Source organism: Diachasmimorpha longicaudata, chromosome 6, assembly GCF_034640455.1.
Source record: "Diachasmimorpha longicaudata isolate KC_UGA_2023 chromosome 6, iyDiaLong2, whole genome shotgun sequence".
In the NCBI taxonomy this organism is placed as follows: domain Eukaryota; kingdom Metazoa; phylum Arthropoda; class Insecta; order Hymenoptera; family Braconidae; genus Diachasmimorpha; species Diachasmimorpha longicaudata.
The window spans coordinates 3,717,286-3,737,270 of record NC_087230.1 but is presented as its reverse complement, the minus strand read 5'-3'; the positions used below and the strand labels follow the sequence as shown (position 1 = coordinate 3,737,270).

Here is a 19,985-nt window from a genome sequence, read left to right as displayed (position 1 = left end):
TAATCAATCCATATAATTATCCTCCTCCAATCAAATCAACTACTCGACTCATCACTAGCGAGGGTTAAACTATGCAACAAGAATAATTAAAAATCAGGAGGAAGTTGAATTACCGTTTATTTCAACTGTAATACTGTTAAAAACAATTGTGGCTGTCACAATAGTTTCTTGGGTCAGAGCACCATATGAACTTACCATTCACCACTGGAATGTTACTTCATATTATCTAGTTTATCTCTAACTCGTAATACTACGTTTTAATTATCTCTGACATACTTTACCACTGACGTATCAATAGCGAAACGGTAAATGGATTAACTCTGAATTTATGGGAGATAGCGAAATTATCGTCAAGAGTTTTTTTATAGCCCTCAACGCGTTCTACAAAAAAGTTATTAACAAAAATTTCCTATCTCCCTTAGATTTCGAGATATTAACACGATAACAATTCGATAAAATTTTTCGTTTCCAAAATTCGATTTCTAATCCTTACGCTATTCGTTTTATTTATAGGACATGGATCCAGTGTTAATATTTTCTTGACAATTGAGGAACAGTTGCACGCGAATTCTCAATATAATGAATTTGAATTCAATATGAGTTTTTCAAAAATTTACTTAAATCTAGGGAAATTTAGGGTAAATAGATTTTTCTTGTTAAACTATCACTCATATTTCATCGCATTTAGAGTTTTCAAATTAATTTCGAAAATTATATAACACAATCAATTAAATTTCTTTAATTTCTCCCTGAATTTCCTCTGCAAAATTGCAATACTCCCATAAATTTTACTGAACATTTATTCCCGTGCACCTGTTCATTGAAAACTGCTAAGCAATCACAATTGACTGGAAACCTTTTACCAGTCCGTTACTGATAAAATTCCGCTCAAAAATGCTGTATCAGTGTTAAAATACGTCTCTCTACGCCTCCCCGAAGTAAAATGAATCAACATATGTGCATTAAAACTATTTTTCACCCGTCAATTGACTGAAATTTCTCGTAATTACACGATTGAAGCGTTTCTAATGATCCCTCGACAATGAGGAGCAGTAAAAAGCGCGATAAAAACGAGTAGAAAAATCACATTTGCCTTGTATCTTCACCTCGAAAGCCAATTAATTAATCGCCTCAACAGTTCGTCTATTTACACGATATAAGCGATATAAAATATTTACGAAGGCCTTCTTGAGCTTTATATAACAGTGATGCAAAGGGTAAAGAGTGTTGATTGATATATCCGACGAAGACGATAAAAAAAAAATGACTTAACGATTATATAAATTTCATACGTAAACTTCCCATACTCTCGTAAGTACATAATAATCTCCTTTATGGTCAACTAGTGCTATCCCATCAATACTTGATTCTTATTCAAGGACTGAGGGGACAACATGGAAATTTGTCTAATAATATTAAAGCGTCCTTCCTTATAAAAACGGATAGAAAATGTGATAAATTAATCAGTTCCTCTTGGTATCATTAACACTGTAATTTCACTAGTTCTGAATCCACAGTCGTTAAACTCATCCCACTATCGCACAAAATGACACTTTGTATTCAACACTTGATCTCATGTTTTGAATTACAAATGAAGTAATGGACGAATGAAAATATTTTTTAGTCCAGTGAATAATTGGGAGACTGACAAGTGGCGATTTCACTTCGAGGTCAAACTTTGAAGAGATTTAATATAGAAACCACTAAATCATAAAGTTAATGTATTCGTGACGAAATTTTATTCCGTTTATGGTTGAATTTTATTGGACGTCCTTGATGTTTGTCTTTGGAGTGAGAAATTCAAAAGAAATTATTCTGCATAAAAAATAATAGATTCTCCTTTATGAACTCATTCTATTGGGCTTTTTTTCTTCTGTAGTGGACAGGTACCTTCTCATTACGATAAGTTGTCACTAAACATCTTGTAAAAGAAGGGAAATAGCAAAATTTTATTAAAAAATCTCGTTCGCAGTTCATACGTTGCTCAGTAAAAACGATTCTATGAAAAAAAACTGTTATCGCATTTCATCTATGATTTACTGATCGTTTTACCACTTAACTACTGAATATTATTAATTTTTTCTTGACAAAAAACTGAAGAATTACGTTAACAGCGACAAAAACCAAAGAAAATATCGTTCTCCCATAAAAACGGACTATAAAACATAAAAGAATGCATGAGCTTGAAAATTAACTCGAAGGTCAAGTTAAAAAATGACAGATCCTAGGAGAAAATGTTCATCTTCCCAAGGACCTGTTATTTAATTATTCATTTAAATGTGTCTTCACTGACTTCGTCAATTCTCCAAAAAAAAGAAAGAATCATAAAACAAATAAAGTCTCAGCCTAAAATTTCCACGAATATTTTCGATGCAAAATTTTCCTCGAAGTTAAATCGACCCCCATCCCCTACACATTATCCGTTTCATTAGTCTTCTTTCCCCGATCGGCAGGGCGCATCGCCGCCCTAGATGTCTCCGCCATTTCCGTCAACAGTAGAGTCTCATCAAGATCCATAGAGGACGGAGGATCTGGTTGATTTCCACTGACACTTCGGGCAAGTTTTCTGATAGCCCTGTCCCTCCTCTGCTTATCCCTCTCCAGTTTGAGCCTGGTGAACTCATCATCCGAGCTCCCCGACGTCGTTGATGACCTTATACTGACGTTGTCCACCTCACCGAAGTCAAAAGTGTCACTGAGCCTCGCAGAATCCGAGGACACCTGGGCCCTAGTCTGGTATTTTCCTCCGCCAAAGGGTCCAGGACCCACAGGTGCACTTGCTGAGTACAACTGTCCATTTCTCGGTTTGATGGGCACATCCATGGGGGCTGTGGGTGGTGGTGCCCCATTCGTGGGGAAGATACTCTGGACGTGAGGACGATGCTCTGGACGCATTGAATTTACCGTCATCTGTTCGTCCACTTCTTCGATTACTCCGATTCTCATGGAGCCACTGGCATTCACCCCAGGTCGATTCTGTAGAGAAGCTGCTGAACTCGAATTTGCAAGTCTTCCAGGGGTCTTTGCACCACTGCCATCAGGCCTGTCCTCCTTGCTGAAGAGCCTCTTCAAGACACTTGTGACACTGTTGACTCTTGTGAGGGAGCCACCGATGTTGCTTGGAGTTGAGCCACCGGTGAATGGCCTGTCCCTGGTGCTGACTCTACTACCACTTCTCGAGATCTTTCCACCAGCCATGAAGTGAATTCCGGAGGCTGCGTCGTCTGCTATGTCACTGCGGAATTTCATATTCGGATAGGACTCGGGATTCATCTCGTCTATTCGAACTGAGGAGGGCTGGAGCTCCTGCTGAGCTGCTGACAGCTGGATACCATCTGTGGAAGCGACTGGGTGCTCCTCTCTGAAGGCCTGGGCTGCTGCTGTGTAGGGCAACTCCACTGGGAATATCTCGTCCCAGTATTGGTCACGGATTAATTCTGGGTGATCGTGGTGCATCTCGTCGACGATCAGGTAAGATACCTGGGGGAAAGTAATTTCGAGATCAAAAAATCGGGTTTTTAAATGATTTTGGTCATTTTTCTTGTTCTTTTTGATTTCGTAGAAAACTAATCGCCAATTGAGATTTTATTTATTTTGGTTTAACATTTGTTTTTATATTAAAAATAAATTTTAATGACACGAAAAATGTTAATCACTCTAATTATCTCTCCCAATATTATCTAAATATGTTTACCCTGACGATAATTTGTGCATTAGATATAAGGGATTCCTTTTCTTCCCGATTCCTAACGACTTCTACATTTCTATCTTCCGTAATCTTGAAAAATTCATTCTCTGATACCGCCGAGTTGTTTTGCCACTTCGGAATTAATTGTTATCAGTCACAAACAGAATGTGCTTGTCTATACACAATATCTATACAACTTCCGTTTGAAATACATTTTATATTTTCATCTGTAAAAATCTTATCATGTTTACAGCGAGTACCACGTGTTTCAGACATCAATTTGGATTGCAATATATTGTAAAAGTAATAACAATAATTTTTTTTCCTCACCTGAAGATTTCTATCAACAAGCCAATTCACCTCGAAGTCATCATCATCCTCCCCAAAAGGATTGATCAAGGTCTCGGCGACCTTGAGCCATCCCATATAGAAGAAAAATTGAAGAGTTGCGAATACAGGAAAATACAGATCGACGTTTGCTGTTTCAGTCGTGTGGACCCACTGCCTTCCCATGACACTGGTCAAGAAGTAAGTGTAAACTGCCAATGTGACGACTTGGGTGTACACTAGAGGTACAGAGATGGTATCGTACTGTATCAAACTTCCACAGTTACCCCTGAATTTATTCAGCTCATCAATGAGTGTCTTAACAGCGAAATCATCGCGAATTCTTCCTTCTTTTCGAGCTCTCGTGACAATACTGGAGGCCCAGACAATGGGCAGCCAGTGTTTACTTGGCTTCGGGAACTTTGCGTTGAGACTTTGAAATATGGCAAGCTCATTCTCAAGAAGGAGACCCGCGTCTACGAAGTGATCGAGAGTTGGGAAGCGCTTTTTCACGCGGGGAGACACGTTCGCCAGGACTAAAGTCAAACAAACACAGACGTACCTAGGGGAATTAGAGGCAATTGTTGATTATTAAATTAGGGGGTGGTAACATGACGATTTATCAGTTGTTTATTATATTCAGAATCTTCAACTTGATTTTATTCGAGTAAAAATTTAATTTTTAATATAGTTAGATGAAACCAACAATAAACTTTGTCCCATAGTCCATATTTCGTTTATCATATCTTGGATATTGCGAAGAACCTATTGCATTTGCTTTTATCAGAAAATTTAATTGGCTACAATAACTATTTCAATTATTGATTAAAGCACGAGGTTGGTTGTAATGAAAATTATGGGATGTAAATGTTAGATTAATAGAATTTAATTGTAGCAATTTCCCAAATACTAATCTGTTTTCCACCAAAACTTGTTCTCATCCTTGAAATACTTTCTTGAACATAAAATTTAATTATAAAATTACCCTAAACGGAATACATCATTAGGTTAAAAAATATTAATAGTAAAAGGTGACAGAATGACCATAAAATTACCTGACAATGGTACGTCTCATTAGTCTCCCCCTCTCGTCATTACCATGAATAGTAGCCGAAACAAAAACAGCGATGGAATCAGGCCATGGTATAGCAGTGTATTGGTTCCACCATCGTGTCATAACAATACTGACATAAAAACCAAGTACAAATGACAATGGTATAAGATCACTGTACTCCTTGCAGTACGCAACAATGCCCTCAAATGTCTTCTTCTGTTCTGTATCAAGACCGAAACGATAGAGAGCCGATAAACTGTAGTAAATGAAGAGGAAGAGGGCAAGATCCAGCCAGACTAGTTTGTAGACACTCGCTCGCCATCTGAAATATATTTATTATTTATTAATTATATTATTAATTAGATTATTAATTATATTATTAATGATATTTATTAGTTTTGTTTATTATATGTCTAATAATCATTAATGTGTGTTTAGTCACTTGATTATTCATCGAGTATTTTAAAAATTGAAAACGGGTTCACTCGACAGAAGAATTTTTGTTATTTGAAATTTTCCGAAATTGCAACAAAAATTCACCAATTTACATTATTTTTTGCAAGAAGGGTTGTTGTCTTCTCAGTAAACAACAGAAAGAATTTATAAAAAATGAGAAATTAGAGACGAACGCCTTATGTAGAAAGATTTATGTAAAGAATATCTTTAGAAGTTAAATATTAATCGAACATCCCCTATTAAATATTCAGAAGCTCCAGAGACTCGATAGAAAATTTAATAAAAATCCAATAGAATTATTTCGCGGAATTTTTGCAGTTTCTTCAATTTTCCCTGGTGGAACGAAAATTCCAACTAATAACATTTGGATTCTCTTCATTAATCCAGAGTGATCTCAAGTGGAATTTTTCCAATTTTTTTCCTCTGAATTTATCAGAAAGACAGCAATATCAGCCGAAGAGGAACCGTGGGACCAAATGAGGGAGGGGAACCGGCGGCCAAATGTTCATGATAAATTGAATTATCATCGCGTCATACTTAAGATAGATAAAGTAGATTGCTTCCCTGAAAACTCTCATTCATGGTTTAATCGGGAATTCCGGGACATCCCCGACATGACTCACCTAATGGGGAGCCGAACAAACAATGGTTCAGTGCATTTTTCATTTTTTAATGCCGAAAAATTCACGTATCGAGTGGATCAATGGAATCTAGGTAATTGAGACACGATAAGACTCTGATGGCCATGACTCGCTCAGACTAGCGTATTTTATGGCGTGTTTGAATGTAATGACACTGGTAATCAATACGGAATGGAAAAAATAATGCAAAATAGTGGGTATGCATCGGCCTACAGACCTAGTAACCTTACCAATATAGTTTATGTAAAATCATTATCAATGCAGATGGGAGAGGAAAAAAATTAATGGCTCGGAATACTCCGAAAGCTGAATATTCGCCTATTTCTTTGTCATTCTTCTGAGGAACAGAACGAGAGAATTAATTGCCTTTATTAGGAAAATATGCAATAAAAAATTAACGATTTTTTGCATTTAGTCAGAAATTATGTGAAGTCTTAAAAAATTCTGGAGTAAAGTGGTATAATGAGGTAAATTAAATCATTATTAGCCGGATTTTTTGAAAAATTGTTCAATCTCTGGAAGCAATTTTGAATTGTGGTGGAGACTTTTTCTGTAAAAAATTCTATATCTCCCGATTTTTTAAATTTAATATCAACTAAAAAATCACTCGACAAAATTGAACAATTTTCAAACAAAATTCTTATAAAAAATCAACAGGAATTGTCAGGAGAATTTTTGGTAAAAAAAATCCGTATTTGTTGTAACATTTATCGTATACTATTTATATATTATTTCATATTTACACATGTTTTTATTTAGAAATAATGAAGCACAGTCTGAGATTGTCTGATCCGGTCTATTTTCGCGAGACGGGTGTGCCAACCTTGCGAGCTCTTTGATGACGTAAATGTTGGCGATGATTAGTGGAAAAATGAGATCATTGTTCACGAGAGTTCCACAAGGAGAGAAAAGTTCAATAAAAATTACCCGAACCGAATTACCCTCATGAACTTAATTTTTTACATAAGAGAAAAATTATAAGAGAGTCACTGAGTTATTCCTGAGGAAACTGCAATTTCTTATGTAATATCACGTGAAAATGGATAACTTTTCTCTGAGCGACATACGGCTCCAGAATTATCAATCTTTGTAGGTAATTTTTATTGAACTTTTCCTCCCTCTGTGAACAGCTTCAAAGGGTTCCCCTGATGATTTTTCAGCCTCTGTAAAATATTTTTTAATGAGGTAATTACATCCGCGTGAAAAAATAGGAAGATCGGTTTCTGCGAATTTTCAAAAGGTGCTAATCCTGTGACCTCGAATGACAGCGTTATCTTATCTTTCGCGTGCATCCATCTGCTCGACGCTCACGCGTAATCACTTATCGACTGGGAGTCTTTCAGCTTGTCGTGTGGATTTTAATTTACAATAGAGGAAATTCATCGATGAGAGTCGATTCGCGAACGCAGTTATGCACTTGTGATGTAAAACTTTCCGATGAAGACAGTCATTTTTATTTCCAAGGCAACATTCATTCCGAAGCGGAAGTTTTTGTCTTTTATCGCAAAAAAAAATAACAAACTGTTTACCGCACGATTGTTCCTCGGAACTTGGATATTGTCAGTTATAATGCGTTTTTGACACTAAATAATTATCAATTAAAAATTGTAAATGAAATTAATTGGAAAATCTATGTAAAAAGGAGCTTCAATGTATTTGTTTTCTTTTTGAAATAGTTTTTTAAGTGTAATGACTGATTTTTCGGTTCACTATTGTGACAGCTACGACAAATGATGAATTTTGAATGAATTGATTAATTTAATTTAGAAATATTGAAAGTGTTTGATATGTGTTAACAAAAATTAACGTAACTCTGTTTAGTGCATGTCAGTATTTTATAGTTTTTCTCAGAACAGTCCCAAAACGTTTAGAATATTTTTAATAAACAGAAACAGAGAAGAAAAAAAAGAAATGAGGGAACAAGGGCCTTCTGATGAATGGGTCCAGAGTGTAATAACTTTGGTCACTAAGGGTTGGTTCCTCTGGAGACATCATAAGAGGAAGATATACCTTCTGCGTGCGATAATAAAGAATTAAAGTTTACAGCCAAATTGTTTGATATTATTTAGTAAATCTCTGTCCATAATCCAATAAAAAAAAATAAATTTTCATGAAAATGTGAAAGGGGAATCGAAAAATTACACTCTCAATTATCGTGTATTAAACGTCGAGTCAATAATCGTAATTGAACTTTATAAATAATATTTTTCCTCGGGGTAAACTTGTCCTCAAATGGCTAACAAAAATAGAAGTAATTTCAGTTGTAGCACTTCTGATTTTTTTCTCTAAGAGGGAGATATTTCGGAACATTTCTAGACGTTCACATCGATTCATAATTTTATGACTTTTTGACGCCACTCAACAAACCCTCTGGCAATAAATTTGCCACGCAACGCATGCATAGTTACTTAGTAATTTTGTTTCCAGGCGTTTCCTCAAATGAAGCCTTCAGCAATATTCAGTCCATTTTCCTCATTTTTAAACAATTACGGATATCGATCGGGTCGCTTTAAAAAGTGAAAGGGAATCGATGGATTCAAAATTATTCATTTCAATTTTTCGCTCCTCGTCCATCTTTGCAATTCACTGAAATTTTATTGCTGAGTGCTCGATTGATAACTCATGACCTCATGACTCCATTCAGTAAAAGTCTTGTAACAAAGTTGCTAAGCAACCTACGAGTTGCCTCACTATTTTGCTACCAAACGTTTCATTAAATTATGTTTCCGGCCGCATTCAGAACACTTTGCGTATATTTTTTAACAATACCAAGTGTCTATTGGATAACTTTGAAAAGTGAAAGGAAAGTGATCGAGTATTCAATATTATTTCTCATTTAATTTTCAATTTGTCATCAATTTTCATCGTTAGATTTTTTTTAAAAAGAATTTTTTTCACTGAGATACTTGAGTCCTTTTTGCAAACAGTTTTTCTTATGTATTTGCAAGAAATCAACATTATTGAAAAAATATTAATATTGTAACAGATTTAATACAGGAAACACTGAATAGTTTATAATTTTTTAAAATTAATTGAGTCTAACAAGTAGAAGACTGAGATTTAAACGAAAAAAAAGTGCCAGATAATGGAATGAGAGATTTGGATCAGCAGATAAAACTCCAAATAGTATCAGACAATAGATAAATTAAATATTCGATATTTTGTCAAGTTAATTTATTCGATTCTCCTATCGAACTAAAATGAGAAAAAAAAATTGTTAATCATACCTCAGAAGAAGTTTGAAGAAGCACCCCAAGCCTCTACAAGTGGCCACTTCCGCAGTGTATGTAACAGTCATTTTGATAAATCAACAAACACAAATAAAATTAACAAAAAATAATTCTATCACACTTGACACGTATTTTGCACTTGCTTTTAAACCATCAAGGAAGAACCACTTTTTTCGTATTCCCGAGGTATTCCAACTGGTTTCTTACATCACAGATTCCAAAGTCAATTTCAAAACATATGTTTATGTTGATATAAATGTCACTAGGTGCTGAATGACGGGTCCTCATTATTGTTCACTCAGGGACAACTGAAGTTATTTGCGCTAAAAAATGATTTCACTTATTTAACATTGAATTGTCTAGTTCTGCCGAGCATCCCGGCAACTTTTTATTGTCTCCGTTATTTTTGTATCACAGATAATTATTGTTTTTATTCGTCGAACGATTGATTATCTGTCCTGCTGTGCTCAGGTCATTGGATAACGTCCAGGATCCAGGAAGTTTGTTGGCCTTCTGGTGCACGGTATGACGGAATTTCCATGATTCATTGCACATGTGCATCGATAAATAATTCAATCGCCTTGAATTCCATGATTTATAAATTATTTGGGCCGCAAACAGTTCATCCAAACACAATTGCTGTCACAAAACATCGTGAATATTCTCTTTCGGGTTGGCTTGACTTTCTGGTGGATTTATTTTTATGCTCATCTTCTCATTTCTCCTGGAAACAAAGAAATTAAAAAATCGTTAGCTCGAGGTCGTTTCTTTTCATTCGGCAGTCAAGTAAAAAATTTATTCCTCCGCTTTTGCAAGTCTCGGTGAAATAAAACATTTACATTTAAATTGTAAATTTTCCTGGGGTAAATTTAGTGATAAAATTGTGAAATGAGGCGTCAGTTGCACTTGAGAATGACTTTCTGACAAATGTTCTCCAAATCAAAAAGACGTTGACATTTTCAGTTTCTAAAAATAACAACAAAACTGGAGAGATCCAATTGACTGATTATGTTTCTTATCCCAAGATATAAATCAATAATCAATAGTCCTAATTATTTCCTAAGAAAAAATGAAAGTATACAAATATGCTGCAAATGTTGTGACGAAACTAGACACAAACTGCATTTCGAATGGCAAAAATTCATATTCTCAAACCCCTATTGTCGATGCAGACCTGACCACCAACAATCGCTTCCTTGAGTTGTACTCTATTTGTATTCTGTGCTCGCTAATCACAACAGCCATCAGCGGTTTTAGTTGCACAACTCGCTAGCATGGCTTGCATACCCTTCTCGCGTGTCCCCTGTATTTCTCACATTGACCTGATACATTACTTCATCCCACTGGGTCGATGTAAACACGTTCGGTTACCAGGAAACCGTGTCGACCTCATCGCTGGCACCGGCTCAAATGAGCGAATGGGGGATAGATGGAAACGCTCATCATCAATTAAGTGATTAGGTAGTGCACACCACGGAATGAGGATGTCGTCAAACAATCGTTTGAGTAACTCGAGAAAGTTGAGAGAAGTTTATGATCGACAGATCAAGATGAAGGAACGAGTTCATAGAATAATCATGTGAACTTCATTAAAAAATCATTTATGGAATTGCAGGAAGGCCTTGATGGAGAAAATCATAATAATTTGGGTCAATTCCATATATTTTTCCTCCTGGATTGAGTCATCCTCGGAGAAGCTTAATGACATATCACTGATGACAATGCTACTACTCTGGAGGATGACCATATTTCACAGAACCTGAAACGAAATCCAATACTGACCTTTCATTCTACCGAATTTCTTGTTTTCATGAGGAATTTGGAGGAATTTTTCGATGCTCATAATTATTCAACAAGTTCACTCAGGACTATGACCAACATTATCATTATCATCTTATATAACGATGTAATTAACATGCTTCAAACCTAATCAGGAATGTGTGCGATTACCTAATGAGTTTACTGGAACAATACAATATTGATAAAATTAATTATTCTCTCATTTAGATAATTACTGGGCGAAAATAGCTTTTTTGTAAATTTTTAGGTGATTTTAAATGAAATCTGTGCGTAAATATAGCTCAAGATTTTGGCCAACTGGTCTCCCTCCGAGATAATAGAATATTCAGTGACCCGACCGTATTTCATTAGATTCACCAACGATAATCCCTGAAGTATCACGTGGTATTGTTTGCTAAAATAAACTCAAGACCTCGTGACACCTCCTGGGAGACAGTTTGGCGCGGTCTCGGCCATTGTCAGCTGATTGATACAAACCGAGGAGTATCATAACTCGAGTAAATATAAAGCAGAAGGTTTTTTGGGCACCACATGATTCACAAGATGATGTGATGTATGAATTCACTGTCCAAATACTTGATAAATCACCTCACTTTTTTATTCCTTTTTTCCTTTGTTACACACCGGGCGATCGGTGAGGGATTCTTGGAATGCGGAGGAAGGATGGTGGGAGTGACGGGTACAGGTAGAGGGGCAGGTGATGCGAGCATTTTTTTTTTTTGGAGATGCTGATGCCTCTGGCGAGAAGCATCAGCATCATGCTCATCAATTATCCGGTTTTTACGGAGCTTGGAGACTTACCCGAGGTGAATGACAAGGCAACACGTGTTGTTTTTTTCTGTCCCTCAGTCGGGCGGAAAATGCAGTGACTGTTGGCACTGTGTCGGGAGTACGTTGAACCAATAGCCCGCACTGAACGTCGAACGAGAAGGCACTGAGTACTGAGTTTACAACTTGGGGGCTTACGTTGTACGACTACACGCGATTATCCTCGGTGACTGGGGGCATCCCCACTCTGCGGATCTCGAGCCCCCTTCCACCAAGTTCGGGACCGTGATAAGGGATTTTTTGAAGCGATATTGGAATGATTTGATAGCGGAAGTGGAGTGTTGGCGGTTTTAGGAAAATTACGAGTGGAAGTGGAGATCAACAATTACAGGTCATTTTCGCGAGAAAATTTGATGGCAAAGAGGGAAGTTATTTCGTTGTTTTAGATGGTGATAAGAGGAAAAAACGACTGGATATTAGAGAATTTGTTGGAGGATTCTGGGAATTTTTCGGTTATTTCTATTGAAGAATTATATTTTAGTAGATTTTTTAAATTAAATTACGAATAAAAATAAGATTGTGTTGAAAGTTCATAGAATTCTATGTTTCTGCAGAACTTTTGTTCGTGAGATATTCTCTCTCACAATTTATTATTATTTTTTTTTTAAGGAAAAGTGTTGGATTCTCAATAAATAAATCTTTAACACAGATTTATTATTAAAATAAACTGATATTTTCAATTGAGAAACACGAGTTATTCAACAACCGAGTCGACAGAGAATTTTGGAGTGACTACCTTGCTAGATGACAATTTAGAACGAACTAAAAATTAAAGGAGTCCTCAGTTTTATGTGTCTGAGAATCTGCGAAAAAAAGGAGGGGAAGGTTTTGAGACATGTGTCGTAGGGTCTAAAATGTTTGGGAATTCCCCAGCGGATTAGACTTTATTGGAGGGAATTTTATTTAAGGTATGTCCGCTAAGGGTTATTCTATTGCGGAATTGTCAGAAGAATTAGGAAAATACAGAAAATGTGAATTAAAATGTTGGGGTATACAACAAAAGTAAAAATTATTTTTAATGAAAGATTTCATCTTTCAATACGAAGTTCTTGTTATGAGAAATTATTGTATTTTTAGACATGAATTTCTCAAGTCTTCACTCTACTTTTCTTACTCTTTAATCTCTCAGCGAAGCAATAAGACAAAGTCGAGTTGGTTGAATTTTCCAGGAGGATCTCTAGACGAATTTTGATAATAGACTTTTGCGCAAATATTAATCTACTCAGCAAACACAATAACAAAATAAATGATTGTCTTCGATTGTAAGATACTCCTAAAAAACTCTTCAAAATCGATTAAATCTATGACCACAAATTCAAATTCAGCAAATATCCAGTGTCCAAAATATTTCTAACGTTAGAAATCAATCTGAACTCCCGGTCTATTATTTCTCAGCTCGAAAACAGTCAATAAAAAATTATAAATCTCAATAGCTTCCATTCAAATGTAAACTACAATTGTCCTAGACAGCGATTTTTTTCTCAAACTACTTTGAATTAATTTGAATTACAGAATGAGCTACGAGAACCAGTTACACAACAGTCTCCCTCCTGAATATTAACACAGGTGAATGAATGGGTTCAATGTGCCTCAATCAATAGTTGAACAATCGAATAAAATATATATGTATATTTATTTTATCTATACAATGTATGTACACGTCAGTGCCTTCCACTTTTTAATCTTCAACAATTACATCGCAGTGTCTTAAAATTTCAACAGCTTCAACTCGTTTCGCCCCAAATTTGAACATTATACCTGAATATATTTCCTACAACGAACAATGAATCATAAAATCCTCGTCTCATCTGTCTAATCTTCCTTCATCAAAAAATTATGATGAGGAATTTTCCAGATTGCCTACAACATATCGAGCAACAGTGATCGATGATTCGTAACAATTGTTTTTTCATACATCACATTACTTAAATTTTCAACACTCACGTACATTAAAATTCGGGTTCATGTAAAACTTAACACGTAATAATTATGCCTCTATAATAATCAAAAGAACGTTCATTCCAAGAGCTGAGGTGTTTTTGTTTAAACATCTAGGTTTGCTCGAACACACGTGCATTGAACGGAGAAAAAGAAATATTTCAGATTGATAAACCAAATTTTTAACTAAAATTCAGACGTGCGTTGAGGGGATAATAGAAAGAGCAGGGGATAATGGATTTTTAATCTTCATTAATTTGATATCGATCGACTGAAAGTTGGTAAAACCGCGTCATTCCTATTTTTAATTATTATTTCTCAGGTCTAAATACTGATCATTGATTTTCTTCAAGTAAACTACTGTAAATATTTTCTATTCAATTTTAACGGATTAAAATGAAAAAGTGGCAACTTCAAGGGCTTTATCTCGTTTAATATGTATTAAAAAATGTTGAGAAAGTTTGTAGTGCTCCACCACGTGAATGAAAAAATATTCTTTGTGAAATTTTTTTATTTGTCACTTTTACTGCCTCAGATTTGACCACACACAGGAAAATAAAGCCTGTCAAGTATAATCTCTTTACTTATATCAAGAAATTCATATATGGAGAAGAAAAATTTACGAAGGAATTTTGTCCTAAAGTGCAGGAGAATTTTCTGATGATAAGAAAATAATTTCTCATGCGAAGGACAATTCGATTAATTTATGAAACAATTTTTTACTTCACTGTCATTTTTTTAGCAGTAGAAAGATTATACCTTCTTACATTCTTTGTGGTTCAATCGAAACATAACTATTTCACGTCAAATTCCACAGAATTTTTCCTTTTCGATTAAAAATTATCACACATTTGCCTTTTCATAAATAAATAATAGAATAATCCTAGAATTGCTTTGTTGCATAATTTTTTCCAAAAAAAACCTAAAATACAAAAATCCCCGAAAAATATTAGATTCGTATTTTTTTTTAAATCAACAGACTCCAACCGAAAGAAAAAATTTTGTCATTTACCGTCACAATGTTCGCATATAGAGGTTTTGGTGTGACTTCATAGCCAGATATGTTAATCGATTATAACTCGTTCATATTGAATTATTTTTTCATAAAAAAGATGTGTTTCTAATATTTTTCAATCGACATTCATATCCAAGACTAAAACTTCATGCAAAACATCAACTTTATTAGAAGTTATGAATTCCTCCATGACAGTAAAAACTTATTTCCCAAAGAAATATTTTTTCTTGTGACTACAGTGGTCATTAATATAATCGTTGGAACTACTATAAATTTAATTAAATTCATTTTAACACGTCTCCACTCTCCTCTGCTCTAAAAGATCACGAATCAAAGTACAAAAAAGCGAGAACATGACGATAAAAAAAATGCATCATCCCAGTGGAAGTGAACTCCTCCCACCATAATATTGACTACCATTAACTCATTCTCAAAATGTATTAATAATTAAACATTTCCCTGTTTGCCTCGTCTTTCCTCAATTTCTCAATGTCGATACGTATTTTCCTCTCATTGATTAATTCAAAGGCTTGGTCCCCTTTAATAGTCACAGCCAAATGCCACGAACAGCAGTCCCATGTATGTGAGGCATTGGAAGGCCACATCATTTCGCAAATAAACGCGTACGAATGATTACAGAGAAAACAAAAATTGAGGATAAAAGAGAATAATCAAAGGTCATGCGACTGCTCTCGTATACGTCAATTAGGCAGATGTGATTTTCAATTTAATTCTTAAAAAATCTAAATGCAATAGTTCAAAGCGAGTCTTGTATGTGACACTCAGTCTGGCACATTATGTTCATTATTCATTCATGGCTTACAGCCGTGAAATTAATTTCCCTATTTCATTTTTGTTTGAAAATAAACACTTCGTTTTCTTTTTCTACTGAAAAATATTTATCCCCTGACTTTTGACGTCAGTTTTTTCCTTCACTCTAGTTTCATTTTGGTCGAGCTTTTCAGGCAACTATGGTCGTTAGGACATTGCCCTTGCTTCCGTAAGTTCCAGGTCTGAAAATGAGAGAAAAATTGATAAAATTTCAGTGTGGAAGAGAAGGTTGTGCGTTTTTCAGTCTTCCATGTCTTTAAAGCATTATTTTCGCATCTGGTGAATCTGTGGTATCAAGATCGACAGATGGGAATATCGATTATTCCCTTTCTATTAGGATAACACTGTTAAATGAACAATTTTCTTAAATAATTGTGAATGGCTGTTAAAATCAAGTAGCTGATAATCTGAATTGAAAATTTATAATAACGTGCCAAACAGTTTTATCTTGTCGCTCAGTAATAGAGCATTTATCTTTTAAATCAGAAATATCGCAAATACAGTCGATCTCTGTTGATCCAGCGAATTAAGAAGCATGATCGACATGAAAAATTACCCGCAATTGTTACCTTATGGTCGCGTGTTGTGTGGAACGCGACCAACCAGCGACTAGACCACGCTCACCTCTTCCTGTTATTCCCTGTCTGCACTCATCAGATTGACGACTACGTTTCATACGATAGCGTAATTTTGCACGTTGAATCATGTCTGGTGTCACGGTATTTTTGACAGCCTTGTAAACGAGTCTGAAAAAAAAAACACATTTTTTTTCGTAGAAAATCAAAATTGGAAAAACTGTTTCTACTCCAAATGCATTAAAATCAATTTTTGGCTTTCATCCAAGCTTTCTCCGGAAAATATAAATTAATATGAATATATAATAAATTAAACAATTGAAACATCTATTTGCTTTGGAAATGGAAGATTCAATGGAAAATAATAATCCATTTTTCTTGTTTGCATTGAAAAGTTTTGTTGAAACTTTATTTCTGTGAGCATTTATCATCATGTCAAGGTGATAATGAGAAATAAAATAATCAAAATATCGATTTACCTCGGTAATGTGGCAAGGACGGAGGCAAGCAGCACAGTAAGCCAATATACCCATCTCGAAATAGCCATTGGCATCACCCAGTAAGACCCCGGTAGTCCAATGCAGCTCACACAGACAATATTATACAACAGGCAAAATCCAAAAAATAGTCCTAATGACGCCAGTATCGTGCCAACATGTATAATCGTCTGAAATTCAATTACAAATCATAACGAGGTGTCCTAATGGTTCCCACAACGGGCCATTAATTAATATGAACTGAATTTCTCAGTTTTCGAATTCACAACTCACCCATGATCTGATCTCCAGGGAGACATGAATAAGCATTACGGAAATACAGGAGGTAGTTATTGTGGTTCCAAACTCCCAGATGTCGACATCAGAATCGTGATAAGCCTGAAATGCATTGGCATTAGAAAATTACCCAAAGGAAATTATAACTAGCAGAACATTTGGAGAATAAATAAATCAAACTTAGTGAATTCAATCCACAGATTTTTTTGAAGATTTCCAATAGAAAAGGAAGAGGAGCGGAATTGGAAACAGGTCGTCTGCTACGACTGAATCAATGAAAAATTTTTAAAAACTTACAGCTTCTGTCACAAAGAATATGATAATGCTTTGATACAAAGCATCAGCCATTGTAATCCAAAAAGAATGGGGTTTGTAAACAAGCCCAAGTCTTCCTCGACTGTAGAGCTCCGGTGATGTCAGTAAAATATTTGGTGATGCTATTCTGTCATAGATTCCGATAGCCAGCGGTGGCAGTGAGGTAAATAGTAGATTGTAGAGCATCAGGTACATTTGGTCAATCATCACGGTGCCAGAAAATCCGCAATAAAGCTAGAAAAACATAACTGAATAAATCTGCTGTTAAACGCAAGACTCCTCGCTCTCAAAAAAATTTCTGATTATTTGGATAGAATGAAAATTATGAAATATGTTTATGATTAATAACAAGAACAATTATAGGTCCCTTCAAATTATAGAAATGGACTGTCTTTACGGATAAATTAATTAACGTAGAATTAATTATTTATTTCTAGACTTGCAATGGAAATCCTTTAATTCTGGCCGTTAATTAATTAACAAAAGAAATTTTCCAGTCAATCACATGATAACATGAAAATTTACGTAAAAAGTACGAGGACTCACCTGATACCAAAAAATCAGGAAGACAAACATGGCATTCTTATAAAAAAAATAAAGTATCATCCTGGCAAGTCTATCATAGCACCAGTGTCCATGTAGCAGCAGTAGCCTAGTGAGCATGGGAAACCTGGCGATGGCAAAGTCAGAAGCCATGACAGCCTGTGTTCCCTCCCTCCCAGACACACCAACTCCCACATCAGCAGTCTGAATCATGCTGACATCATTGGCCCCATCTCCGATGGCCAGAGTTCTCATTCCCAGCTGTTCCTTGACAACCCTGACAATATAAGCCTTTTGCAGAGGAGTAGCTCTGCAGGCAAGAACACTGGAGCAGCTCCTCGTGAGCTCCAGAAAAGGTGTAGTAAGTCCTGATCTAGGATCCAGTATGAACGTTAACGTCTTTCCATCAACGACAAGCGCCCTCTGCCTCTGCCACGATGCCCCAATCCTGTGAGCAATCCGATCAACATCATCACTACCAGAAGTCCTAGTTTCAGATGAAGCTTCATTGATCCTCCCAGTGTCCATCCTGATGGCCTCCAAGAACCCATGAATCAGACCCTCAGCCACTGATTTGGACCTTGCCTGGAGTCTCAGCAACTGCATGGCGGGTGAAAAGAGCTTGGCAGAGTAGGCAATGTTGACAGCAGTTTCTGGTTTATCTCCAGTGAGCACCCAAACGACAATACCAGCATCAACAAGCGCCGCCATTGCCTCTGGCACTCCCTGCTGGAGTTTATCCTCAATTCCAGTGGCACCAGCAAGTGTCAAATGAGATTCCAATGACGAAAAGGACTCTCTGATTCTTCTCTCACGATTGTCATTAGCGAGCTCAGCCTCTGTGTGTCGCTGTCTCCACGTCTCGAATTCTGTAGTTGACAGACTTCTTCTTGCCATCACCAGGGTTCTGAGGCCCTGTCTAGCATAGGAATGAAGGAGTTGATGAGTTTTAACTGTTGCTGATGATTCCTCCTCCGATGACGTGAGGGATGAGAGAAGAGTTGAATCAGCGCCCTTCGTATACAAAATTATTTCGTCGGTGTGGGGATGCTTCACCACTATTGACATGCATTTTCTGCTGGAGTCGAAGGGTAGAACGTGGAGAATTTCAAAGGCCAGGGTTGACTTGTCTGGCAGAGATATGACGGCGCTCCGAGCTGTCCTCTTGATCAGCTTAACGTCGTACGCTTTCGCTGCGTGCACCAGGGCTAGTTCGTCAGGACTCTCTGCCTCGTAGATTGGAGGGGGTGATTCAGAATTTAGGGAGGTACTTCCACGAGCGTTGGGGGAGGAAGGACTGCCTCGGGCACCCGTCGGCGAGTGCTTCCGGAGGAGGCCGATGTTCAGACTGGGAATTGTGGGGACGTTGAGGAGACGTGGACGAGATATTTTCGTGGGGAGATTCGCAACGCTTATTGCTAGGGGCTCTTGGGGGGATGGGACTACTGTTGGCGCTGGGGGCGGCGGTGGGGTGGTACTTCGAGATTCCGAGAGACGAGTGTACCTGTTGATAAGGGAAGGAATTAATGCTGGAGGACAGTTATTTTTTATTTAATTTGAGGCCGAAGTATATGCCATTCATGACCGGATCTTGAATTAATTTTTTTTAATTGATTATATTTGAATATTTATGTTGAAAGTTATATTATTTTGTTGTGTGCTATTTTCATTACGAGGAGTTACTTGAATAGATCAATTAGGTTTGAATTGCTTGAGATTGTACGAATTAACGTATCGTGGAAATTAATTGTCATCATTCCGATTTTTCATAAAAATTGTATTTGTATTCTAGATTTAAAAAAACAATTGATCAATAATCCTAAGGATTTATTTTTGTCGCAAGCTAGATGAAATATGTTAAAAATTCTTTTAACTTAATTAATCTGTATTTAATTAATTAGTTTGAGTGTTATGAAAACACCAAAACGAAGAAAAAACTTAATTTCACTACTACACTAAAAAAAATTAACA

At 36.2% G+C, this 19,985-nt stretch overlaps 2 protein-coding genes across 3 annotated transcripts in view; both read right to left on the bottom strand.

Moving 5' to 3' along the window:
* Positions 1 to 100: 100 nt before the first annotated feature.
* On the bottom strand, positions 101 to 12,352 carry LOC135163783 (bestrophin-4-like). Its single transcript, XM_064123581.1, has 5 exons — positions 11,998 to 12,352; positions 9,394 to 10,120; positions 5,071 to 5,391; positions 4,019 to 4,577; positions 101 to 3,480 (listed from the first exon to the last, which is right to left on the bottom strand). Exons 2-5 carry the CDS (start codon positions 9,462 to 9,464, stop codon positions 2,410 to 2,412), a joined length of 2,022 nt encoding a protein of 673 aa, XP_063979651.1. The 5' UTR covers positions 9,465 to 10,120; positions 11,998 to 12,352; the 3' UTR covers positions 101 to 2,409.
* A 1,286-nt stretch (positions 12,353 to 13,638) lies between these two features.
* The window catches only part of LOC135163782 (phospholipid-transporting ATPase VA), a 33,676-nt gene continuing 27,329 nt past the window's right edge, over positions 13,639 to 19,985 (bottom strand). Inside the window, exons 9-14 of one of the 2 annotated variants that reach the window (XM_064123579.1) lie at positions 18,018 to 19,518; positions 17,454 to 17,705; positions 17,154 to 17,258; positions 16,863 to 17,050; positions 16,378 to 16,554; positions 13,639 to 15,990 (exon numbers count right to left, since the gene is read on the bottom strand). In XM_064123579.1, coding sequence (XP_063979649.1) covers positions 15,939 to 15,990; positions 16,378 to 16,554; positions 16,863 to 17,050; positions 17,154 to 17,258; positions 17,454 to 17,705; positions 18,018 to 19,518 — 2,275 coding nt within the window. In that variant the 3' untranslated portion in view covers positions 13,639 to 15,938. The remainder of the gene's footprint in view (positions 15,991 to 16,377; positions 16,555 to 16,862; positions 17,051 to 17,153; positions 17,259 to 17,453; positions 17,706 to 18,017; positions 19,519 to 19,985) is intronic. The other variant, XM_064123580.1, reaches the window with a different exon arrangement.